General features: G+C 44.4%; 1 protein-coding gene across 2 annotated transcripts in view; it reads right to left on the bottom strand.

Annotated features, from left to right (window-relative positions):
- The window catches only part of LOC149442045 (uncharacterized), a 110833-nt gene that overhangs the window by 6839 nt on the left and 77244 nt on the right, over positions 1–26750 (bottom strand). For both annotated transcript variants that reach the window (XM_089656586.1, XM_089656587.1), the window contains exon 6: positions 6196–6345. In XM_089656586.1, the coding sequence (XP_089512712.1) occupies positions 6196–6345 (150 nt within the window). The remainder of the gene's footprint in view (positions 1–6195; positions 6346–26750) is intronic.

Here is a 26750-nt window from a genome sequence, read left to right as displayed (position 1 = left end):
CAAAGACCCTCATAGACGTGGGCTTATCTCCTGCTTATACTCACTCTTTGCCGCTCCGACCACCATGTCCCCTCCTCTATATACCCATAAATGGGAAGTGGATCTAGGTAAGAAACTTGACCCGTCTGATTGGGACCACATTTGGGCCAACACAAAATCGTCTTCGCAGAACGTTGTAGCATTGGAAACGAATTATAAAGTTTTAACCCGCTGGTACTTGGTCCCAGCAAGAATCGCAAAATTTACCCCTGATTACTCGCCCAACTGTTTCAGAGGCTGTGCGGATCTGGGATCACTCTACCACATATGGTGGGACTGTCCTGTAGCCTGAACCTTTTGGGATGAACTTTTTACCATGATATCTACATTTAGCACTATCACTATACGGCCAGACCCAACAACAGCCCTACTCAACCAATGCCCTTCTGGCATCTCCAACTCGCAATTTAAGCTCCTTATGCAAGTCACGACAGCGGCTAAACAGGTTATAGCAAAGTCTTGGAAATCCCCTACCCTTAGTGTCGTGGCCGTCAAAACCAGAATAACACAAGCCATGATACACGCAAAGGTGGAAGCCACAGTTCTTGACACGATCCCTAAATTCATGCGCATATGGAGCCCTTGGGTAGAGCATTTCCTCCCGTCTAACTTTGACAAAACACTGCTTCTCCCTTGAGTTCAGTACTGTATGCCAAGGATCTGGTCCATAACCCCTCGTGCGTAACGCGTAGAGGCTATTGTGAACTTGAAGAATGTTCATGGAGTCATGGTTGATGTTCTTCTTCCCCTTCCCCCCCTGTCTGACCCCCTCCAGACTTCCCCCTATTTCTTTAATGCACTTGGGAGACATTACCATGATTGGCTGATACCATCTTGTGATCTGTCATTGATTTTTATTTACCTGTTTCCGTTAGAAATGTATAGGCGTTAATGCCTTGACCCTCATTCATTCTATTATGTCCTACTGTCACATTAATGCCTAGTATACATTAACAATGTCTCCTTGTTTGTGTCATTCCGGTTTATTGTTAATAAAAATGTTTGAACAAGAAAAAAGCTCACAAACTTTACTAGGCAACTGTTTTGCAATTGGAAGAATATATTTGCCTATAGCTTTTAGATATGTTTGTTTCTGCTATGTTCACCAGTCATTTCAGGCCTATTACCATAGATTAAAAATGTTGCAGCCAAACCTATCTGAAAAAGCTTTTTGTTTAAGAAAAGTTTAAATGAATCAGATTAGGGTGCTGCTGCTATATTTAAAGCAAGCTCATTGTACACATGCAAAATATGTGATACTAGATTATGCTGTTGTAGATGCGATCCATGAAAATTCGTACTGTTCCATAACATCACACAGAGCATAAAGGTACAGGCAGTCCCTGGGTTACGAGCAAGATAGGTTCAGTAGGTTTGTTCTTAAGTTGAATTTGTATTCAAAACATTAACAATAACATATAAAGCCATTTATAACTCTGCCCCAAATTACATCACCAATCTTGTCTCCAAATATCACCCAAACCGCACTCTCCGCTCCTCACACGACCTCCTGCTCTCTAGCTCCCTTGTCTCCTCCTCCCTTGCTCATCTCCAGGATTTCTTCAGAGCTTTAGGGAAGCCTATCCTGCCCTCAGCTAATAATGGAATCTTCTACTCTTCCTACCAGTCCATCCCCCACAGTTTGTACCACTAGCCCCCGCTCCTAGATTGTAAGCTCCAAGGAGCAGGGCCCTCTTGTATTGAACTGTATTGTTGCTGTATTGTTTTACTTTATATTGTATAGTGCTGAGAAAACTGTTGGCGCTATATAAATCCTGTATAATAATAAGTATGTAAGCTAGAACAGGTAAATTTTTTCAAATGTAACTCCAGCCAAAAAATTATTACGTTTTGGATGGCATAGGGGAAGGGTTAACAGGCCATGCAGTGATGTGGGATTGCAGTCAGGTTCCCTGGGCAGTAGGTGGCAGCATGCAGTGAGCAGCAAAATGGCCGCCCTGCGGTTTTCGGGACCATGACGTCACGCTGCCTACATTCTTAAGTATTAGTCACATGTTATGTAAGTCGGATGTTTATAACTTGGGGACTGCCTGTATCACCCAAGAGGAAATAGTATTTTTTGCTGCCCTCAAATTGCCATAAAAAGGAGGACCCTCTCCCAGTTGTAAAGTATTTTAACTTTTTTTTTACATTGGTAGATTCTGACATTTCCCAACGGTTCAGTTTTCAGACTTTATGATGCATTTGACAAATGGCCCACAAAACACTGGCACAGTCTTTCATCCCTAATTGATAAACAAATTTCTTATTTTATCTCAAATGTGTGGAATTAATTATTAAGGCAAACAATAACATGCAAAGTGCTGTAATGTATAGACACAAATCTCCTTTTAGTTTTTAGCAACTACAAGGGAGTTCTAAAGTGATAAATTAAAATTCTAGGTCAAATTAATTGGTTTCCCTTTAATACAAATCATGTTTTTTCCTGCTGAAACTTATGTGTCCATTTTACACTTCATTATGTCCGTCTCCACCCGAACATCCTTTAGTAAGTATGACCTGCCAGGAAAAACATGCCAAATGTCATTCTACTTTGCTTACGGTATATTCAGCAAACGCCACTTGATTTTATTAGCATTAGTTTTAAAGATAGCCTATTACCTGCCAACTAAAACAGTCATATTTCAATTTGAATGAGGGCAACAACATGCTCAGGGTGCAAGGCAGCTGTAGTGAGACTAAAGAGACATTAGTCACCTTTTGGATGAAACGATGGTAGTTTCAGGAGGTCCGAGTAACATTCTGTTGTAGTATTGAACACTTCATACATGATCACCTCCCTAGGTTCTGCTTGTTTACAACTGTGTGCTTACAAGCACAAACATCAGGCAAAAAATGATTGCCACTTAATTCTGAAACATTGCTCACTTCAGTTGTGTGAGTATGGTTAATAGAAAACTTGATAGCTGTTCAGAATATCCCTCACTTAGGATGAAAAGCTGATTTTGGAAAGCTTGTAAATAATGATGCAGCAGAGTCTGGGTTCTCAATCAGTGGCCAGCAATTGCATTGGGCTATCGTATGACAATATCACAAAAATTCCATTTGGGAGATTTTTTGACGCAAGCATTGACAAGAGGGAAAGCATTACAGTTAAGGATGTTAGACAATGTATCCTATTTATTCTCAGTAATGTACTCATTTCACAGACACCTTAGTTGAAACTAGTAAAAAAATATATAATGTTTTGTATTTGCCTCCTTTTTTGGTTGCAACATAGTGCACAGTTGCCTCTAGTTCAACCTGAATATATATACACAGTCACGTCATGTCTAACTCAAATCAAATGTTCCAGAGACTTTTTTTAATAATGAAAAATTATGAATATGTTTTGACAGTGAGTAAATTGGTGTGATGCATTTTACTAAAATAATTTCTTCCTAGTAGCAGCATCTATGAGTAATGTTCGTCTCTGGCTCCCGGGTAGATGCAAGCGTCTATCCTGGCAACATGCCAGAGCTAGTGCATGGTCACATCCCATAATTCACCTTCTGACCACCACTTTATACTGTTGTCAGTTGGCAGAGCACTTTTCACTAGTAAACATACTTGTAGCAGGGTGGAAAGTGTAAACGGTCTTGTGAATCAAATGCCTTTCACTTAGATTGTTAATTTATAATATTGTTAAAATAAATATGGATACTAGTTTTACACTGAAAATGCAAAAAAACAATTTTGGAAAATGTTACAGGAGTTTGTTCTGTGCAAAAGGAAAAATAAATCCTTTAATATAAGCCCCACAGTCTTTGAATTCTTTTGTGGCAGTGATGAGTCAGAGTACTGACCCAGCTTGGCACTGACAAAATATTAATGGGAGGCTTAGTGAAACTTAGGACAGCTGTTTACAGAATGGCAGCTTCTCTTGTATGAACTTAGAAAAAAGTACTAATGATGAGAACCCATAAAGAAATGCACACATAAAGTGCATGATCCTGTTTGCATTTTAGTTTATTCTAAATGTACTCTGCTAGCCATTATGTATTTAATATTTCAATTTCAGGTGCTGTAGCACTCATGCACAACTTTTTAAGCACAGCTAAGTTGGTACATGACAGAGGGTCGCATATACAGTATATGAAGCATATTTGGAACTTTTGGCTATAACATGGCCATGGAATTACATGGTTTAACAATAATTTGAACAGCAGTTATATGCTGAGTCACCTATAAATTATAAGTAGTGAATTACTTTTACTGTCATAACCTCTCATTTAAAACTAACTAAATGCTACTTTCCCATCAAACTACAATATACCTGCATGAACAAAAAAATTCCACTCAATAAAAAAAAAGCCAAAGTCAGTGCATACACAAGCTTAATTCACTATTGGCAATCACCATTTTTATTATATAGTACCTGATTTTTTGAAGCAATGTAATTTGCCCATACTGAGTCATAATTACCCACTGCCTACAAATCATTCATCGGTTTTACCATCTTGCAAAGGGGGTCCTGATGTAACCTGCTTTGAAAAATATTAGTAAAAGCAAAAGTTTTACTTGCATACATTTTAAATGAGGCCCCTTTTGTTAGCAGGTAAAGCTATGTGCTAAGACTTTGATTTATGCACTTGAACAGAACTGCCCTTCCCAAATGCAACATTGATGCTTGACTTGTTATAAATGGATGAGATGCTTGATCATTTATATATATAATTTTAAGATCAAATCACACGGATGCTTTATACAAATGTGTTGTTGTGGCAGCATCCTCCAGGCAGTAAAATCATTCTTCTGCTGTAGGGAAGGTCAATCAGGGGAATCAATGTAACACACAAATGGTTGCAAATTTTGCACAAAATGTTCATTCAACTTCATGGAAGTGTATTGCCCCTAAGCATGTGTGAGCTTAGCCATAACAGTTCACTATTTTGGTCCCCAACCTTTAGTGACCTTGGCAAAGTTAAAAATCACCTGCCAAATGCCACCTTGGGCATCTGAATTTAGCCTTAGTTCTCGTGCCCAAAAAAGAAAAAGACATGTTCACTCACACACACATACTCCCTTTCAAATTCACACTAATCTACGTCTATCCTACTAAGTTTTACTTATCGCAAACAAGGAGAAAAACAGTATATGGGAATAAAGACCCTTCCTCTTTTTCTGACTTAGAAGAAGGTCAGAAATAAGGTGCAAGAAAAGTAGATTTTTTTCTTTGACATGCTAAAAGGTTTACAATTCCACAAGACATGTCTACAGGGGAAGGCCACGGCACATTCCTATATGCTCTTCTTGCCCTCCAAATTTCAACTGGACTGTACTAAGAAAGTATATCAGGACCAGGTCCTCTAGTAATCCTAATGAGCTTAATGTCCATGGCAATTTCTTCTTTATCTGACTGGTCTATCGCCACATCCTGCTAAAATATCCAAGCACAAAAAATGGTCATTGTGTATCTAGCCATTCTGAACAGAGCCGTGCAGCCTGGATTGGTCATAGACATGCAAATGTTTCCCCTGGAACGATAAATGCAAAGAAAGCTTGAAAATACCAGTAGAGGTAGGTGAGAAGAGGTGGCACACATTTGGTTGTGTTTTCCTCAGTCAATGTAAAGTGTGAAGAATCAACCCAGATGCACAAAGCTCTTCTAATACATTAAAGCACCTTGACAATGGATGTGCAATGATTTGTGCTGCTGAAAATGTTGCATGCATGTTTTTTTGTTCAGTATGGGGTGCTGGCCAGCCAATTTAAAATATTGGGCTACCCTAAAGCCATGCATATTAACCAGTGACAACACGGGTGTGTTTAATGCACTGCAGTAAAACAGGCTGATGTAAATGGCCTGTCAAACAAAGAATTTGGCTGTTATGGTGTTAATTCCCTATAAAAAAAAATGTACTCCATTTCATATTTGACTCAATGTTACCGTGAATAAACACTACAAAACAATGTTTTATCTGACTTGCAAACAAAAACGTAGACAGGGAAATTACTTAGACTGGTGCAGCCAGAAAATAGAGTAACTGCGCATAGTAGTCAACCAGTTTCTAGATTTAATATTCAAAGCTTAACCGAACAAGCTGAAGTTAGAAGCCGACTGGTTATTACGCATAGGTTCTCAAAATTCGGTCTGCTTCAGTTTTAGTAAATTCCCCCCAGAGAGACCAACTGCAATCTAAGTTCAGCACTAACCTTGTCCGTCAGGAACCACACGATTTGCTAGACCAAACTCATATGCTTCCTGTGCCTTCACTGGCCGCCCAGTAAGAATCAGATCCAGAGCTCTTGAAAGGCCAATTAACTGTGGCAATCTGACTGTTCCTCCATCAATAAGGGGAACGCCTAGAAGATTAAACAAATGTGTTTTATCTATACCAACTTGTCAGAGAAGGAAAAATCAGGTAAAATTAGGTAAAATGTAATAAAAACTTCTGTCCACCAACCTTAATTGCTATTCTGTACAGATGCAGCATAAGTCCAACTCCAAGTTAATGTGCATATACCTAAATAGTTAGTAAGTTTGACAAATGACACAGATCCATCAAGTTCAGTCCCAAAAAATAGGAATTTTGACTTACCTGTAAATTCCATATCTTGATGTAATGTACAGGACACTGGAACTTTATTCTTAGACCATAAGTTATATCCTGCTACCATTAGGTGATTGAGTACTAGCAAAGCTTTGCAAGGAGCATCCCCATATTCATATAATCCATCCCACTCCATGAGGCTCCAGTTATCTCAGCAAGCTGTAAGGAGATCACAGAGAAGAGAGGGGAGAGACCTGTACTGTACTCCAGGATATGGAATTTACAGGCAAATTATTCCTTTTATCTTTAATGTACAGTACAGCACACAGGTACTTTATTCTTAGTCCATGGTAATAATTTTAGGGGTGGATAACAAAAGCCAAAATGCTACAACAAGCCCACAGAAAGGTCAACTGACCCAAACAAACAGTTGACAACAGAAGCACCTGAGGGTCATAAGTCAAGGTAATATGGTAAAATGGGGTCTAGATAATGGCATTAATCTCCAAACTCAATGAGCAGGAGGATACCCATGACCCTGAGTGGGAATAATTAAGGCATTGGCTGTCTCAGCTTTAGACCTAGACACCTTTGGTAGAACAAGGACATATACAGGGGTCTGAAAAGGATACATTTGACAAGTTCCTGTTAAATGGAGTAGCTGATACTCATTGCTGTATTTCTCACATGCAACTTTAGTAAGGAGCTAAAGATTTATGCGACCTGGAGAAAACTTTAGTAAATTGGTCAGTTAGACTCAGAAACTTAAAAGGAAGAGGTCTCTGAGACACTTTCTTATCTGAATGTTCAGGGTGTGATCAAGGGTTTAACGTATGTAGCACCACTGAGTGTGAAGGTTTTTTTTTTTTTTAACAATCTAAGGGGTATATTGATGTGTTAATAGCTGGGGGTATAAACCATTAAGTTGTGTCTGCTACAAAGTTAGAAAATCTTTCATATGAGAGATATATTGTCAGGTCTATAGACAATCACAGCAAGGTCAAATTACTTATATAACCCCGCTCGGCAAAGCTTTGCCAGGGTCCAATCACCTGGCATATAATCCATGGTCTAAGAATACAGTTGCTGTTTCCTATACATTACGGAGTCAATTAGATATATGCTTATGTATGTACTAACGTGTACCACACATAAAACCAGAATATAAAGTTAGCTTTTTGTGGGTTCACATTAGTGATTCTCCGCAGAAATAAATAATACATTATAGTAAATTTTTTGGACTAGCAGGGCAGAACATATAAACTAACACCGTTTTTTTAAGAAAACATTTTCTATAATATTTGGACTGTACTTCCTTTGGATTTAACAACCTGAAATCAACAATGTGTGTTTCCTCAATTGAAGCAGTCAGCATACTTACAGGAAAAGTATGTTTAAAGGTGAGCGAATAAGACTTTATTCAGACAAGCGTTGATACCCACAGCCTGTTAATTGAGCACCTTGTCTATGCAGCTTCAGGCACCAGGTTCTGTGTGCAGGCAGTCCATTCATGTCTATTGGGATACAGTAGCTACATGGACACAGTCCCTTGGCCCAATTTTATAGCCACGCAAGTCTGGGTGGGCAGCAGAGGGGCACGACAGTGCTGCAGGATTGGCAAATTTGCAGATTAGTATCAAGCTTCACCAATCCATCTGTATATGCATACAGTATGGCCATATGTGCAAGCTACTGTGACAGGGCAAGTCAACCTAAAAAGGGAAGTTACACTTTTCTTTCTTCTCCCCCCCCCTCCCCCTCCACTGCTACTTTTGGAAACATTCCTTTTTTTGGGATCAGGTACCTGCTCCTTCCTAGGACACATTGCAGGTTCCAGGAGGCTACAGGTCAATTCACAAAATGTAGCATGACTTGCACACATGCAGTGGGAAGCCAGCTCTGAAGCTGCAGAAATTCACAGACAGCTTCCCACAAGCAAAATGGCAGTGCTGGGGATCCACAGACTGACAAAGAACCAGCTTTGATTAAGACAGTGCTGGATCCTGGGTCAGGTGAGTAGCTGTTTATGAAAAGTCAGCAGCTACAGTGTTTGAAGCTGATGACTTAATTTTTTTAGAAATGACTGTAGCTCCTTTTTAATGATACCATTCTATATACATTGTGCACAAGCAAACAGATCTCAAAAACGACACTATTTGGACTTTCAGATTTGCCCCTTCATGCAACTGTTTGCTGATCTGCTTTAGTTACAATAATATATATTGCCCAACAGATGGCATCTTCTGCATGCTGTGTATCTTTATCCAGTTGCCGTTTCCAGGCGTTTTTTTTAGTATAAATCAGGCAGCTGGATATACCGTATAGGATTTAGGGCTTTGTCAAACAACTGATCTTGTAGCTGCGTCAGTATTACTCTCTTTAGTGTGTTTGACATTCAGGAAAATACAATTTGAGTCAATGAAATGTTTGTAATTTAGTTTCATTGATCTGTAGCTATGTTGTTGAGCTATTTACATTTTGTACCATTTGAAGTTAGCTACAGCATTACTAGCTTCAATAGCTTTCCATGATATTCAATGGAGCTACTAATGACTATGGCACATCAGAGATTTGGAGGTTCCTAGAGAAGATTTTAGCCATTTATAAAAGAACCTCTACAGCTAGCTTCAAATTAAAGAAAGATTTGTAACTGCTACACATCCCTCCTACAAAGCTGGCCCAAGCATAAAACAAAATACCCGTGCATACAGTGAATTCTCAATAACATTGATGTGAATTAGAAGCAAATACTCTGATTCTAAAGACAAAATGTTTTTTACCCTAATTCTCTCCATTAAGGTAAAAAACGTATTACTATTTGTTGTGCCTGCACCGCCTCATGCCTCGTCTGCAGCACTGCTGCTCACTCTTGCTGGTTTCACAGGAAACTCTGAGACTATGGGCTACTGCTGCTGCTGTCAGTCAAATCTCGTGGGAGGGGATGTGATCAGGCAGCCCAGTGTGTGTCTATGTAGCCCAGCTTGGGAGTGCATCCGCAGGAGTTCCCTGCTGAGAGGGCAATCGTAAGAAGGAGAAGGCAGCGCCGGCGGGGGACTCCAGAAGAGGAGATAAGGGACTGCTGTTTGCAATACCATTGCACAGTGCAGGCACATATAACCTCTTTTTTATTTTAACTAAAAAAAAAATAAATACCCTTTATTATAAATAAATACCCCTTATTATCTCTGTAATCCACTCAATTATGACCTATCCTGGACACTGTGAACAGACACACAATCATATTACTTTTAAATACTAAATTGCAGTAGTATTGAATCAATCATCACATAACATCAAAACACAGCATTTCATGATCGTGATTTCTCGATAATTTTCTTTTGTTCACATAGAGCCAATAAATTAACTACAGTTGGTATAAGAGAGAAGCTTGGATGTGATTCACTTTACCCACATGTTTCTCCCAGAAATGGATCGAGAAAACAGATTGTGTCTTTGGATTTGGAAAATGTAAAGACAGATGTGTCTACCGCAGTTGTCAAAATAGGCAGTACATCAAACAATGAAGCATTTTGCTTGTGTGGCTTGAAAACAGACCACATGATTGTAAACATAGAGCAACAGGACTCATGAAAGCAGTTCTCCCTGTTTGCATGTGGTGATGCAAGCTCTTATTTTAGCCCTGTGGAGCTGTCAACAAACTTTGACTACCATGCAATGAACAGCACATTAAATGCAGGGTACCACTGGGATGATAGACCACTGCCTAGAAATTAGTTCTTTCTTACCACTCCTAAGTTGTTAAAGCGTATCTAAACCCAAAAACTAAAATTTAATATATTACAGCTTACCAAACTTTTAATTAATTGGATGTATTTTTTTCTTCTTTAGGCTTATTTTTTGTTAATATTTTCACCAAGTGATATGGCCATTAACACACATCCTCTATTAGGGTGGCTCCACTACATAGAGAAGCAACAAAGCCACCCTTGAACAACAGCACTGTCAACCTGTGGAGAGGGTAGTGTTAGATACACTAAAAAAGTCAGATAGACTTGACTAAAAAAAAAAAAAATTGTTACGCTATTAGAGGCTTTAACTCCTTCCACTTTGCATGTTCTTGCAAGTAGTCCTGACAGAAAACGATAACCTATGAGGTACGGACTTTTACTCCTCGATGTACTCAGAGAAAAGAATGGTACACAGCTTTAATGGTCATAACTAACCAAGGGATGTCCAAAAGCAATCCAAAGTGAGGGGAGGGCACATCAAACAATGCAGCTTCACCAGCCCAACAAGAGAAAGACCCAGAACAAAAAGGGAAAACATGGATATTAAATAACCGCTTGCAAAACATTTCAGCTGAAACTAGCAGTTGCAGAGGCAGATACATTGACCTGGTAGACACTCTCTTCTCTAGTGGTATTGGCTTTAACTGAAAATAAGAAGCACCTTATCTCGCAAATCGTGATATGCTAAGGTCCAGGCTGAACCCGTGGGAAACTGTCACATGGCTGCATCCCGCCAACCCAATCAGCCACGGTCTGGGAATTTCCCACCACACAGCCTCATGTAACAAAGGGGCAAGGAATGATGGTGACATCACTGACATAATAAGGATATATCTGGATAGTCATTGAGCATATGGCCAGATTAGGTCAATGATGTCCCCAGCAGCCCCACCCCTTTGTTACATGTGACTGCAAACTGAAGAATTCCCCTGCTGTAGCTGATCGGGCCAGCAGCCTATTATTATGTGACAGCTTCCAGTGATTTTGGCCTGAGCTGGGTTCAACCCGCATTTAAGCTCATCACAATCAAGACTCATGAGCCTGCACAACAGCCTGTCAAATCCAATTAGGAATATTGGACCTGGGAGCTGCAGAACCTATTTTAGGAGCACATAGGAACTCTCTCTGCCTAAAAGAAACAGTGTCCATGAGGTAAACCTTGTTGGGCCTTACCACAGAAAATAGAAATCTCCTTAAGGGTAAATTGATGTCATGCACAACAAAGGTAAACCAATACTGTCAATAAGATGAAAAGTTTAGACCCCTTCTGGCAAAAAAGAGGTTCTTGATCTCAAAACAACCTTGTGATTGTGTAAAATCATATGGGGCTTCTTACAGGACAGTACTGATAACTGAGAGACCAGTGTAGCTGAGGAGATAGCCACAAGAAAGGGTATCTTACAAGCTAAAAAAGTCAAGGAAATGTCTTGAATAGGGTCTAAAAGGGGTCTTTGTAATACCAACAACACATGAATTAAATCCTATGTTTGAAGTGGGGGTCAAACATGGGCAGCAACGTCTTTAAACCCATAAATGGAAGTATTAGGTGAAGTATTAGAAAGAGGATGCTAAAAAAGAACAGACAAGACAGATGTCTGAACTTTGACGGTGCTAAGGGCTACATGTAGTTCTACCCCAACTAAAGGAAAAAAGAATACGGCACATCTAAAAGACGTGGGAAAACCTTCAAAGAATCAGATATGTAAATGAGACTTCTGCAAGGGATGATAAATCTTGCTTAAAATAGATTTACAAGTTTTAATTATGGCCGGGATGACTGAATCTGCAATACTTCTGTCTGCTACAACTTTTTGTTTTAACAGTCAGGCCATCAAATACAACAACGACGAAGCAGGGTGGAAAACTGGACCTTGGGATAATAAATCTGGCCAACCTGGAAAAGGTCATAGAGCTTCAACTAATAAATGAACAAAGTCAGCATACCACATTATCAGAGGCCAATCCAACCCTGAAAATAACTGAACAAATCTTGCTTTTGATCCTTTGAAGAAGACAAGGTAAAAATTACAAGAAAGGCAAAAGATCAGGGCATACTGATCCCACAGCGCTACCAGTGCATTCACTGCCTCCAGTATCAGGTACAGCTGCTTGTTAAAATAAAAAGCTAGCGACAGATCCATATCTGGCTTCTTCAAATGTAGGCATGTCATGGAACACTTTCTGATGGACAGATCTTCCCCCCGCAGATCAAGATATTGTCTACTGAGAAAATCTGCCTGGCAGATCCCCACTGGGGAGATCGCTGGAACATGAAACTCCACCCAAGACAAGCTAGACTCTACACCTGTCACCACAACATTCCTGGTGCCTTGAAGATTGGTTTAAGCCACCGCTGTGGTCTTGTCCGAATGAGCTTGGACCAGATGACCATGTCAGCACTTGCATGAAGTTCCACAGGTGAATCAGACATTGGAATTAACTTGTGAAACCTAATTCTGTAGTTTTGTCAACTTTTCCTGGTCTATGAAGACCCTGGCTTGAAAGGTACTGTTCGAGTCCAATGCCAGAAAAGGTCTGTTCACGCAGCAGATTGTCCAGATATCCAATCCGACTGGAAAATCTCAGTCAATAAAAGAATTAAAACTGCTACAAGCACCTTTGTGAATAATGCTGGTGCCAAGACAAGCTGAAGGGAAGGGCCATAAACTGATAGTGATTGTCACAGCACAGTGAAAAAAAAGCTTGTGACATTTTCAGAAGATTGGATCATTAGTTAATAAATACCAATGTTTGTCTAAAATCTTTCTGACATGAGAATGTTGTCATTAGAGATGAGCGAAGTATTCAAAAATTCGATTCGACTGATTCGGCGAATTCGTAGAAAAATTTCGATTCGAGTCGAATATATTCGCTGTGAATTTAACTTAAAAAAGGGTGTTTCTAGGCTTCAGAGAGACTTAATATTAGTGCTGAACACTGTACCTTTAATTTAAATGCCCTTGGAGTCTGCTGGGGAAGAGAAATAATACTGTCAGGCAGTATGACATGCAGATGAGTGCCGTCGATCTTAGAATCACCGCACACTTCACTCATTTGGCCAGTCACGGGGCCAAAACCAGAGTGTGGAGCCACAGTGTGGCGGTGGAGGCAGCAGCAATGGGAGGCCATACAGCACCCTATGACAAAAATGGAAACCACCAGCAGTGTGAGGAGACCTGAAAGTGGCACATGGCAGAGTGTGGCGATAGAGACAGCAGCAATGGGAGGCCGTACAGGGACCCATGACACACTCTGGACCTGGCAGCAGCATGAGGAGGCGGTACAGGGGCCCATGGCAGATTACGGGCCTGGCAGCAGCATGAGGAGTCGGTACGGGGGCCCATGGCAGAATACAAGCCTGGCAGCAGCAATGGGAGGCCGTACAGGGACCCATGACACAATCTGGACCTGGCAGCAGCATGGGGAGGCGGTACAGGGGCCCATGACAGATTACGGGCCTGGCAGCAGCATTTGGAGTCGGTACGGGGGCCCATGACACACTCTGGACCTGGCAGCAGCATGAGGAGGCGGTACAGGGGCGCATGACAGATTACGAGCCTGGCAGCAGCAACTTGGACAGGAGGACGTTCAGTTTCTGCACCGTCTGGTGCGTGCTCGCAAACTGTTGTCTCTTGGAAACGGATTCCAAGAAAGACTGCTGACGGAATCCGTGAAGAGGAGTAGCAGGAGAAGGAGCATCTGAACGAGCGGAATATGCCAACAAGCGACAACAGGGGCCCATGACAGATTACGGGCCTGGCAGCAGCATGAGGAGTCGGTACGGGGGCCCATGGCAGATTAGGGGCCTGGCAGCAGCTATGGGAGGCACGTAATCTGCCAGCACCCTATGACAAAAAATGGAACCCACCAGCAGTGTGAGGAGACCTGAAAGTGGCACATGGCAGAGTGTGGCGATGGAGACAGCAGCAATGGGAGGCCGTACAGGGACCCATGAGAGACTCTGGACCTGGCAGCAGCATGAGGAGGCGGTATATAGGGGCCCATGGCAGATTAGGGGCCTGGCAGCAGCTATGGGAGGCCCGTAATCTGCCAGCACCCTATGACAAAAAATGGAATACACCAGCAGTGTGAGGATACCTGAAAGTGGCACATGGCAGAGTGTGGCGATGGAGACAGCAGCAATGGGAGGCCGTACAGGGACCCATGAGAGACTCTGGACTTGGCAGCAGCATGAGGAGGCGGTATAGGGGCCCATGGCAGATTAGGGGCCTGGCAGCAGCTATGGGAGGCCCGTAATCTGCCAGCACCCTATGACAAAAAATGGAACACACCAGCAGTGTGAGGAGACCTGAAAGTGGCACATGTTTGGGGCATGATTCATGGCGGATTTAGTCAGTTGTGTCAGGAACTGGTGGTTTGAAATCCAGACTAATCCACGCCTGATTCATTTTCACAAACGTCAGTCTCTCCACACTTTGGGTGGACAGTCGTGTCCTCCGCGGAGTTGCAATACCTCCTGCCGCACTAAACACGCGCTCCGATGCCACGCTACTGGCCGGGCATGACAGCCTTTCAAGGGCAAATTCAGCTAGTTGGGGCCAAAGGTCAAGTTTCGTTGCCCAGTAGTCAAGGGGATTGTCTACCTCGGTTGGCAGGGTGCTGTCCAAGTAGGCCTAAGCCTGTTGTTTGAGGTCCTGCTCCAGGTCCACCTGATGCTGCTGCTGCTGCTGCGGCTGGTTAGTAGTTTCCTCACTGCGCTGGTGAAGAAAGCTACTCATCATCGACTGCAGACTGAGGCAGCCGCTGCTGGTGGAGCTGCCACTGCTCCTACCACCCCACCCCTCCCCTGCTGCCATGGCAGCGGAACGCGAGCGCACAGGGCCCACAGTGTCTGAGGATGGACGTTGGCGCAGACAGGCAGAGACCAGCTGACTACATAGGTGGTTTTTATAGTACGTTATTTTGGCCTCCCTCTCAGCAGGTGTGAAAAAGGCCACCATTTTTGAACGGTAGCGAGGGTCCAACAAGGTGGACAGCCAAAAGTCATCCCTCTGTCTGATGGTTATTATTCGGCTGTCGCTACGCAAGCAAGCGAGCATGCTATGGGCCATTTGTGCCAAGGAATGCGAGGGACTCCCTGCCTCCATCTCCACAGCATACTGCCACGGTGCGTCTGGGTCCTCTGTCTCCTCCTCCTCCTCCTCTACCAGATGCTCCTGCTCCTCCACTCCTGTCCGCTGAGTGGAAAAACCACCCATTTCACTCAATAATTCCTGAGCACCAATGTCCTCCTCTACCTCCTCCTCTTCTTCCTGTCCTGCCCCCACAGGGGTCATGTGGCGTTGAGATCTGTGCGCCACGTCTACCGCACCCTGACCAGCCATTGTTAACAGCATTTGTTCCAGGACGTGCAACAGAGGAATGACGTCGTTCATCCCATAGTCCTGCCGACTCACGAATAGCGTGGCCTCCTCAAAGGGCCTGAGCAAGCGCAGGTGTCACGCATGAGCTGCCAATGGCTGACATCTAAGTTACACAGGGAGTACCTTTATCCGCTTTTAACATCAGGAAATCGGTGATGGCCTTTCGCTGTTCGTAAAGGCGGTCTAACATATGTAGGGTTGAATTCCACCTTGTTGCAACGTCACAGCATGAGGAGTCGGTACGGGGGCCCATGGCAGATTACGTGCCTGGCAGCAGCAATGGGAGGCCCGTAATCTGCCAGCACCCTATGTCAAAAAATTCAACACACCAGCAGTGTGAGGAGACCTGAAAGTGGCACATGGCAGAGTGTGGCTATGGAGACAGCAGCAATGGGAGGCCGTACAGGGACCCATGACACACTCTGGACTTGGCAGCAGCATGAGGAGGCGGTATAGGGGCCCATGGCAGATTAGGGGCCTGGCAGCAGCAATGGGAGGCCCGTAATCTGCCAGCACCCTATGTCAAAAAATTCTACACACCAGCAGTGTGAGGAGACCTGAAAGTGGCACATGGCAGAGTGTGGCGATGGAGACAGCAGCAATGGGAGGCCGTACAGGGACCCATGAGAGACTCTGGACTTGGCAGCAGCATGAGGAGGCGTACAGGGACCCATGACAGACTCTGGACCTGGCAGCAGCATGAGGAGGCGGTATATAGGGGCCTATGGCAGCTTAGGGGCCTGGCAGCAGCTATGGGAGGCCCATAATCTGCCAGCACCCTATGTCAAAAAATTCTACACACCAGCAGTGTGTGAGGAGACCTGAAAGTGGCACATGGCAGAGTGTGGCGATGGAGACAGCAGCAATGGGAGGCCGTACAGGGACCCATGAGAGACTCTGGACCTGGCAGCAGCATGAGGAGGCGGTATATAGGGGACCATGGCAGATTAGGGGCCTGGCAGCAGCTATGGGAGGCCCATAATCTGCCAGCACCCTATGTCAAAAAATTCAACACACCAGCAGTGTGTGAGGAGACCTCAAAGTGGCACATGTTTGAGGCATGATTCATGGCGGATTTAGTCAGTTGTGTCAGGAACTGGTGGTTTGAAATCCAGACTAATCCACGCCTGATTCATTTTCACAAACGTCAGTCTCTCCACACTTTGGGTGGACAGTCGTGTCCTCCGCGGAGTTACAATACCTCCTGCCGCACTAAACACGCGCTCCGATGCCACGCTACTGGCCGGGCATGACAGCCTTTCAAGGGCAAATTCAGCTAGTTGGGGCCAAAGGTCAAGTTTCGTTGCCCAGTAGTCAAGGGGATTGTCTACCTCGGTTGGCAGGGTGCTGTCCAAGTAGGCCCAAGCCTGTTGTTTGAGGTCCTGCTCCAGGTCCACCTGATGCTGCTGCTGCGGCTGGTTAGTAGTTTCCTCACTGCGCTGGTGAAGAAAGCTACTCATCATCGACTGCAGACTGAGGCAGCCGCTGCTGGTGGAGCTGCCACTGCTCCTACCACCCCACCCCTCCCCTGCTGCCATGGCAGCGGAACGCGAGCGCACAGGGCCCACAGTGTCTGAGGATGGACGTTGGCGCACAAAGGCAGAGACCAACTGACTACATAGGTGGTTTTTATAGTACGTTATTTTGGCCTCCCTCTCAGCAGGTGTGAAAAAGGCCACCATTTTGGAACGGTAGCGAGGGTCCAACAAGGTGGACAGCCAAAAGTCATCCCTCTGTCTGATGGTTATTATTCGGCTGTCGCTACGCAAGCAACCGAGCATGCTATGGGCCATTTGTGCCAAGGAATGCGAGGGACTCCCTGCCTCCATCTCCACAGCATACTGCCACGGTGCGTCTGGGTCCTCTGTCTCCTCCTCCTCCTCCTCTACCAGATGCTCCTGCTCCTCCACTCCTGTCCGCTGAGTGGAAAAACCACCCATTTCACTCAATAATTCCTGAGCACAAATGTCCTCCTCTACCTCCTCCTCTTCTTCCTGTCCTGCCCCCACAGGGGTCATGTGGCGTTGAGATCTGTGCGCCACGTCTACCGCACCCTGACCAGCCATTGTTAACAGCATTTGTTCAAGGACGTGCAACAGAGGAATGACGTCGTTCATCCCATATGCCGACTCACGAATAGCGTGGCCTCCTCAAAGGGCCTGAGCAAGCGGCAGGTGTCACGCATGAGCTGCCAATGGCTGACATCGAAGTTACACAGGGGAGTACCTTTATCCGCTTGTAACATCAGGAAATCGGTGATGGCCTTTCGCTGTTCGTAAAGGCGGTCTAACATGTGTAGGGTTGAATTCCACCTTGTTGCAACGTCGCAGATCAGGCGATGCTGTGGAATTCCGTTCTGCCGCTGCAGCTCAAGGAGGGTGTGCTTTGCGGTGTAGGAATGGCTGAAATGCATGCAAAGTTTACGTGACATTTTAAGGATGTCTTGCAGTGGGATGGTGGATTTTAAGAACCGCTTGACAACCAGATTGAACACGTGAGCCATGCATGGCGCATGGCACAACCTTCCTTGACGCAGAGCAGACACCATGTTCTTTCCGTTGTCGGTCAACATGGTTCCGATTTTCAGTTTGCGCGGAGACAGCCATCTGTCGATTTCTCTGTTCATTACACTCAGAAGTTCCTCCCCTGTGTGACTACGTTCGCCAAGGCATACCAGGTGCAGAACAGCGTGACACTGTTGCGCCCTGCACATGTGATATGCCGGTCGGGTAATGGGACTTGGCACGGGGGTGGCGGCTGAGGACACGGCGGAAGAAGAGGTGGTAGAGGCGGACATCTTTGCCGGACCAAGGACGTGCAAACGTGGAGGCAAAAGCGGCGTGACCTGTCCAAGTTGCTGGTGCGGCTGTGACGGCACCACGTTCACCCAGTGGGCCGTAAATGACATGTACTGTCCCTGACCATAGTTACAGCTCCACACGTCGGCGCTGCCGTGCACTTTGGCAGAGACCGACATGCTCAAAGACTGGCCCACCATGTCTTCTACATGTGAATGCAGGGCTGGCACTGCCTTTTTGGCGAAGAAATGACGGCTTGGCACTCTCCACCGCGGCGCGGCACAAGCCATCATTTCTCTGAAAGGTGCTGAGTCCACCACTTGGAAAGGGAGGGACTGCAGCACCAGCAACTTGGACAGGAGGACGTTCAGCTTTTGCACCGTCGGGTGCGTGCTCGCAAACTGTTGTCTCTTGGAAATGGATTCCAAGAAAGACTGCTGACGGAATCCGTGAAGAGGAGTAGCAGGAGAAGGAGCATCTGAACGAGCGGAAGATGCCAACGAGCGACAACTCCCCTCAGCAGAGGTGTTGGAGCCTTGACTGGCTGATGGAGGGCGATTGACGTCGGGTGACGGAGCAAGTAACAGAGCGGGTGATGGAGCGGGGGCTGGGGCGGGCAGAACCGCCGTATCTTTATCACGGTTTTCCCAGGCCACCAAATGGCGACGCTGCATATGCTGCCGCAACGCTGTAGTCCCAACATGGGCCCCCTGGCCACGCTTGACTTTCTGGCCACATAGTCGACATACGGCTACGTTTACTTCCTCGGGCGGCTTGACGAAAAATTGCCACACCGCCGAGTAGGAAACTTTGCCCCCGATACTCCTCACTGGCTGACTGCTGCTTCCTCCGTGCACACCGGCACCACTACTGGCCGTGGTGGTAGGCTGCAGTGGAGCTGGTGCTCTACTCCGTGGCCGTTTGGCTCCACTGACACTGCTGCGACCCTGCTGCTGTCTCCTGGGCAACCCACCGACTGTTTTGCTCGCTGCCAAGCTGCCACCCTCTTCTCCTGATGATGCGGAAGAAATTGCCTGATGACGACGAGGCTGCCAAGTGCGATCAACCTCCTCATCATCAAGTAGGGTCTCCGCCTCACTACTAGCCCCCTCGGCTGCGTCTGGGTCAGGAGACAGACCTGTCTCTAGACCGGCTACCGAGCCACTCTCCTCGCCACTACTTCTTCGCCTGGCTGCTGAAAAGGCGGATGTCTCCCCCCGTTCCTGACCGCCCTCTGTTAGCTCTTCCTCACTGTACAGTGGGGCTGAGCCCACAGCATGCGATACTTCGCTTGGTGAGGGAACACCAAAGGACAGGGGCAGGTAGAGGACACGTGATTTCAGTGGGCTTGGTCCCGGGCCATGCCAACTAACGGTTGTGTCTGACGTACCCACCGACCGTTGGCTGTAGGTGTCAGAGGTGACCTGGGAAGAGGAAGACGACCGAGCCAACCAATCGACGACGGCAGGGTTGTCGGTGGAGACACGACCGCTGGATGACACCGGGAGCACTGGCCTCTGGCTGCGAATAGTGCTGCCTCGACCCCTTCCTCTGCTGCCACGTCTGCTCGCTCCTAAAACATTGCCTCCTCTGCCACTCCTCTGCATGTTGTCTGACATACTCTTTAATTAAACGATTATGTGTCCCTGAGTAACAATTCTGTGTCCCTGAGTAACAATTCTGTGTCTGTGTGAGTAACAATTCTGTGGCCCTAAGTAACAGTTCTGTGGCCCTCAGTAACAATTCTGTGTCCCTGATTAACGTTTCTGTGGCCCCAAGTAACAGTTCTGTGGCCCTCAGTAACAATTCTGTGTCTGTGCGAGTAACAATTCTGTGTCTGTGCGAGAAACAATTCTGTGGCCCTAAGTAACAGTTCTGTGGCCCTCAGTAACAGTTCTGTTTCCCTGAGTAACAATTCTGTGTCTGTGCGAGTAAGAATTCTGTGTCTGTGCGAGTAACAATTCTGTGGCCCTAAGTAACAGTTCTGTGGCCCTCAATAACAGTTCTGTGGCCCTGAGTAACAATTCTGTGTCTGTGCGAGTAACAATTCTGTGGCCCTAAGTAACAGTTCTGTGGCCCTCAGTAACAATTCTGTGTCCCTGATTAACGTTTCTGTGGCCCCAAGTAACAGTTCTGTGGCCCTCAGTAACAATTCTGTGTCTGTGCGAGTAACAATTCTGTGTCTGTGCGAGTAACAATTCTGTGGCCCTAAGTAACGGTTCTGTGGCCCTCAGTAACAGTTCTGTGTCCCTGTGTAACAATTCTGTGTCTGTGCGAGTAACAATTCTGTGGCCCTAAGTAACAGTTCTGTGGCCCTCAGTAACAGTTCTGTGGCCCTCAGTAACAGTTCTGTGGCCCTCAGTAACAGTTCTGTGTCTGTGCGAGTAACAATTCTGTGTCTGTGCGAGTAACAATTCTGTGGCCCTAAGTAACAGTTCTGTGGCCTTCAGTAACAATTCTGTGTCTGTGCGAGTAACAATTCTGTGTCTGTGCGAGTAACAATTCTGTGGCCCTAAGTAACAATTCTCTGGCACTCAGTAACAATTCTGTCTGTCCCTGAGTAACAATTCTCTGGCACTCAGTAACAATTCTGTCTGTCCCTGAGTAAAAATTCTCTGGCCCTAAGTAAAGTTTCTGTGGCCCTGAGTAACAATTCTCTGGCACTCCGTAACAATTCTGTCTGTCCCTGAGTAACAATTCTCTGGCACTCAGTAACAATTCTGTCTGTCCCTGAGTAAAAATTCTGTGGCCCTAATTAAAGTTTCTGTGGCCCTAAGTAACAATTCTCTGGCACTCAGTAACAATTCTGTCTGTCCCTGAGTAACAATTCTCTGGCACTCCGTAACAATTCTGTCTGTCCCTGAGTAACAATTCTCTGGCACTCCGTAACAATTCTGTCTGTCCCTGAGTAACAATTCTCTGGCACTCAGTAACAATTCTGTCTGTCCCTGAGTAAAAATTCTGTGGCCCCAAGTAAAGTTTCTGTGGCCCTGAGTAACAATTCTCTGGCACTCCGTAACAATTCTGTCTGTCCCTGAGTATGAATTCCGTGGCCCTAACTAGCGTTTCTTTGTCCCTAAGTAACAGTTCTGTGGCCCTGAGTAACAATTCTGTGTCTGTGCGAGTAACAATTCTGTGGCCCTAAGTAACAGTTCTGTGGCCCTCAGTAACAGTTCTGTGTCTGTGCGAGTAACAATTCTGTGTCTGTGCGAGTAACAATTCTGTGGCCCCAAGTAAAGTTTCTGTGGCCCTCAGTAACAGTTCTGTGTCTGTGCGAGTAACAATTCTGTGTCTGTGCGAGTAACAATTCTGTGGCCCTAAGTAAAGTTTCTGTGGCCCTAAGTAACAATTCTCTGGCACTCCGTAACAATTCTGTCTGTCCCTGAGTAACAATTCTCTGGCACTCAGTAACAATTCTGTCTGTCCCTGAGTAAAAATTCTGTGGCCCTAATTAAAGTTTCTGTGGCCCTAAGTAACAATTCTCTGGCACTCAGTAACAATTCTGTCTGTCCCTGAGTAACAATTCTCTGGCACTCAGTAACAATTCTGTCTGTCCCTGAGTAACAATTCTGTGGCCCTAATAACGTTTCTGTGGCCCTAAGTAACAATTCTCTGGCACTGAGTAACAATTCTGTCTGTCCCTGATTATGAATTCTGTGGCCCTAACTAGCGTTTCTTTGTCCCTAAATAACGATTCTGTGGCCCTCATTAACAAGTCTGTGTCCCTGAGTAATGGTTCTCTGTCCCTAAATAACTTTTCTCTGTCCCCAATTATCGTTTCTGTGGCCCTAACTCTGTCCCTGTCCCTAGTACAGAGCGGTCTGCCTCTGTTCAATAACTGCAGGCAAATGAAGAATTCCAAAATGGCCGCTATTTATAGCTCGACCATTACACAGTGCTGGCTGGCTGGCTGCTGATTGGCTGATGCGATCACATGTAGTTGAGGAATGCATTATGGGTCAGCGCGCCTTGTCTGCGCGCCTTCCCAGACATCCCCGCTCCGTCGCCGCACATGTCAGCCGCCATTTTCTGAAAAATTTCGATTCGCGCGTCCGAATTAGGCTATTTTTCGGATTCGGCATGAATCGAAATTTTTCCGATATTCGACTCGAATTCCACTTCGGATACTTCGATTCGCTCATCTCTAGTTGTCATGTGTATATGGTGATTACCCCACTGAATCAGAGTGCGATTTATTTGTGTCCTTAAATAGCAGGTCTTCCCTATTTTGTCTATAGACCCTATTAAATGTTTTATGGAGCAATGTCCTTCAGTAGCCCATGGCTAGAAGTCTATCTTTAAGAGCATTTTCCTGTTTGAAGTGTGCATCACTCAGGCATATGCGCCGTAACCGTAAGTACCAACTATATGGAATACTCCACACCAATGGTTGTGCATGGGCACTATTTGCATAAAGTATGGTGTTCCCGACCATAGCCTTCCTGTATAGTGTGGTGCCAAAAAGGCCATTTGTCTGTTTGAAAATTTAAATATCCAAAAAAGATATTGACTATTGATGACAGCGACTACTGATGATAGTGGAAGATCTAGTGGCTCAGATTTTCCATGAATTTAGAAAGTTCTTGGACTGTATCTGTCCAGAACATGATGACATTATTAATCTAACTGTACCAGAGTAAGATATGTGACCACAATTTGGTATAGGTATCCTCCCAAGAACACCATACGCTCCCTACCCCCCAGGTACAGGTTGGCGTATGATGGGGCACAACATGTCCCCATTGCCCCCCCTCCCCCCCAGTACCTGGAGGTAGTGGGAGCCATCATATGTGAAAACGTTTCTCATGAGCATATGCTCAAGAAGGACCAAAATAAAGCAGCTATATGCCCATGAGGTCTGTGGTCACTCTTTAAGGAAGCTTTCAACTACTAAGATACCACAAGAATGTGGGATGCTACTATAGAGGACCTCAATGTCAATTGCTAAAATTGTGTCTATGGGTACCTCAATGCCATCTAAATGCTTTAAAAAATCAGGGTATCTTGAATGTATGATGGTAAGGCTACCACATGTGGGCATAAATGTCTACCAATCTGCTACCTAGTTCAGTGTAGCACCTAATACCAGATACTATAGGTCTTCCCAGTGGATGAGTTAAATTCTTATGAGTCTTTGGAACTGCACAGAATGTTGGTGTCTGTGGGAATTTGACTATAATAGACTCATATGTGTCCTTACTGATGACCCCGCATTGGTAGGCTTCCAATGCAAGGCAGGAAAATTTATCCCTGAAATTTGAGAGCATATCCTCAGAGATTTCCCTGTACCATTCATGATTTGTAATATTTCTAGACACGTGTCTACAGTAGAGAAAATTATTATTTGATTACCTGCAAATTTCGTACGTATGCCCACTTACAAAGAAATTAAGGGTCTATCATTTTTATCATAGGTGTATTTTAAACGATAGAGACAGTATATCGACAACAAATCCAAAAAAGAAAAATGTTATAAACTGAGTCGCAGTTCAGTGAGTAAAGTAAGTATTTGCTCCCCTACCAACCAACAATAATTCTGGCTCCCACAGACTGGCTATGTGCTCATGTACTACACAGATTAGTCCTGCCAATTTAAGAAAATGCTCCTAATGACAACTCCTTATGTGTATAAAAGACACCTGTCCACAGAATCTCTTTCTTGGGCACCACCATGGGCAAGACCAAAGAGCTGTCAAAGGACATCAGGGACAAGATTGTAGACCTGCACAAGGCTGGAATGGGCTACAAGACCATCAGCAAGAAGCTTGGTGAGAAGGAGACAACTGTTGGAGCGATTATTTGCTAATGGAAGAAATACAAAATAACCATCAATCACCCTTGGTTTGGAGCTCCATGCATTATATTGTCTCATAGGGTAAGGATGATCATGAGAAAAGTGAGGGATCAGCCCAGAACTACACAGGAGGAGCTTGTGAATGATCTCAAGGCAGTTGGGACCACAGTCACCAAACAAAGCATTGGTAACACAATATGCCGCCATGGATTGAAATCCTACAAGGTTCCCCTCCTCAAGAAGGCACATGTACAGTTTCCCAATGAACATCTAAATAATTCAGAGAAGGCTTTGGAGAAAGTGCTGTGGTTTGATGAGACCAAAATTGAGTTCGTCGACTTGCCATGTTTGGAGGAAGAACAATTATGACTATGACCCTAAGAACACCATCCCTACAGTCAAGCATGAAGGTGGAAACATTATGCTTTGGGGCTGTTTCTCTGCTAAAGGTACAGGCTGACTTTGCCACATTGAGGGGCCAATGGATAGGGCCATGTATTGTAAAACCTTGGATGAGAACCTTCATTGAAGATGGGTTGTGGATGGGTCTTCCAGCATGACAATGACCCAAAACATACAGCCAAGGCAACAAAGGAGTGGCTCACGAATAAGCACATTAAGGTCATGGAGTGGCCTAGCCACTCTTCAGACCTTAATCCTATAGACAATGTATGGAGGGAGTTGAAACGTCAAGTTGCCAAGCGACAGCCAAGAAACCTTAAGGATTTAGAGAAGATCTCTAAATAAGAGTGGACCAAAATCCCTCCTGAGATGTGTGCAAACCTGGTAACCAACTACAAGAAACAACCAAGTACTAAGTCATCTTTTGCTTGGGGATCAAAAATTATTTTCCTCAATGTATATTGTTCTGTATCCATAAGCACTACATTACTGCCCTTATCTGAGGGCTTGATGACAATTTCTTTATTCAAACTAAGGGCTTGCAGGGCAGTTATTTGTTCCCTTGACAGGTTACCAACTACAAATTCACAAGTTTTAGTTGCCTTAATTTCTATAAGTACTTGGGTGACGAATGCCGAAATGTTGAGGTTAGTGTGAAGGGGAAGAAATTTATCCGACTTCTTTTTTACTTGGGGGGTTGTGTTATCATGTTTATCTAATAGGTTGGAGGGTTTGGTTAAGGGAAACCACCAGATTATTGTTGTTTGAAACCTCATCATTTTCGTCAAGGAGATCCAAAAAGTCTTTAAGTGCGTGGAAATCCACCATTTTAAAATCTTTCCATATCACCTGTAAAGCTTTATCACTTTTTTTCTTCTTGCATTCTTTATCAAACAAGAACGTGCAGGTCAGTTTGCATGCAAATGGTGTTGACCTACAGACACTGGATAAGCACAGTTGGTCAGCAATAGAGATACAATACTTGAGCTGATACTAGAGGGGTTAATAATTATCTTGTATCCAGTGCTATTTTCTATATTGCAGGCGCCTACTTCCCATATCTGGAGGTATATAATGTTTTATATCAATTTTAACTTACTGTCAATAAAGCATATTTTTTTGTGGAGTATGCTATGTTAACTTTTCATACTGTGCCATTAAAGTCAGTTTGTTTAGGTAGCTGGTAAACATCCAGTATACATTTATTTTTCTTCTTGTATACAGTATACACAAATCCCTATGTGCTGTGAAAAAGTATTTGCCCCCCTTACCAATTTCTTTTTTATTTTTGCATATTTGTCACACTTGAATGATTCAGATCATGAAACGAATTTTAATATTACACAAAGATAAATACAAAATGCAGTTTTAAACGATGAATTCATTTACGTAGGGAAAAAAGCTGTCCAAACCTGCCCGACCCTATGTGAAAAAAGTATTCCATCCCTTCCCCCCCCCCCACCTTCTAAATCATGAATGAACTGTGATGAACCACATTTTTTGGAAAGATTAAATACATTTCATTTTCCACACTCTGGCCTGATTACTGCCAGACGTGTTGAATCAAGAAATCACTTAAATAGAAACTGACAAAGTGAAGCACGCTAAAAGTACTTCACTTTTTCACTAAAATAAAGGAATTGACATGTACCGGTCTGGAAATGGTTACAAAGCCATTTCTAAGGCTTTTGGACTTCAGAGAGAGCCATTATTAAAAAATGGAGAAACTTTGGAACAGTGGCGAACGTTCCCAGGCTGTTCTACCAAAATTACTCTAAGAGTACTAGGACGACTCATCCAGGAGGTCATAAAAGAACAACATCTAAAGAACTGCAGGCCTCACTTGCCTCAGTTTAGGTCAGTGTTCATGATTTAACATTAAGAGAGACTGGGCAAAAATGGCATTCATGGGAAAGTCCCAAGACGAAAGCCACTCCTGACCAAAAAACACAAAAGGCTCGTCTCATCTTGATTATTCCCAAAACATATAGGCAAATATTCTGTGGACTGATGAGACAAAAGTTGAACTTTTTGGAAGGTGTGCATCCCGTTACATCTGGCGTAAAACTAACAGAGTTTCATAAAAAGAG

The sequence above is a fragment of the Staurois parvus genome, unplaced genomic scaffold (assembly GCF_062004578.1).
Source record: "Staurois parvus isolate SC_StPar_1 unplaced genomic scaffold, SC_StPar_1.0 ptg000919l, whole genome shotgun sequence".
In the NCBI taxonomy this organism is placed as follows: domain Eukaryota; kingdom Metazoa; phylum Chordata; class Amphibia; order Anura; family Ranidae; genus Staurois; species Staurois parvus.
Note: the sequence above shows the minus strand (reverse complement) of the source record. Positions and strands in the feature narration are given on the sequence as shown.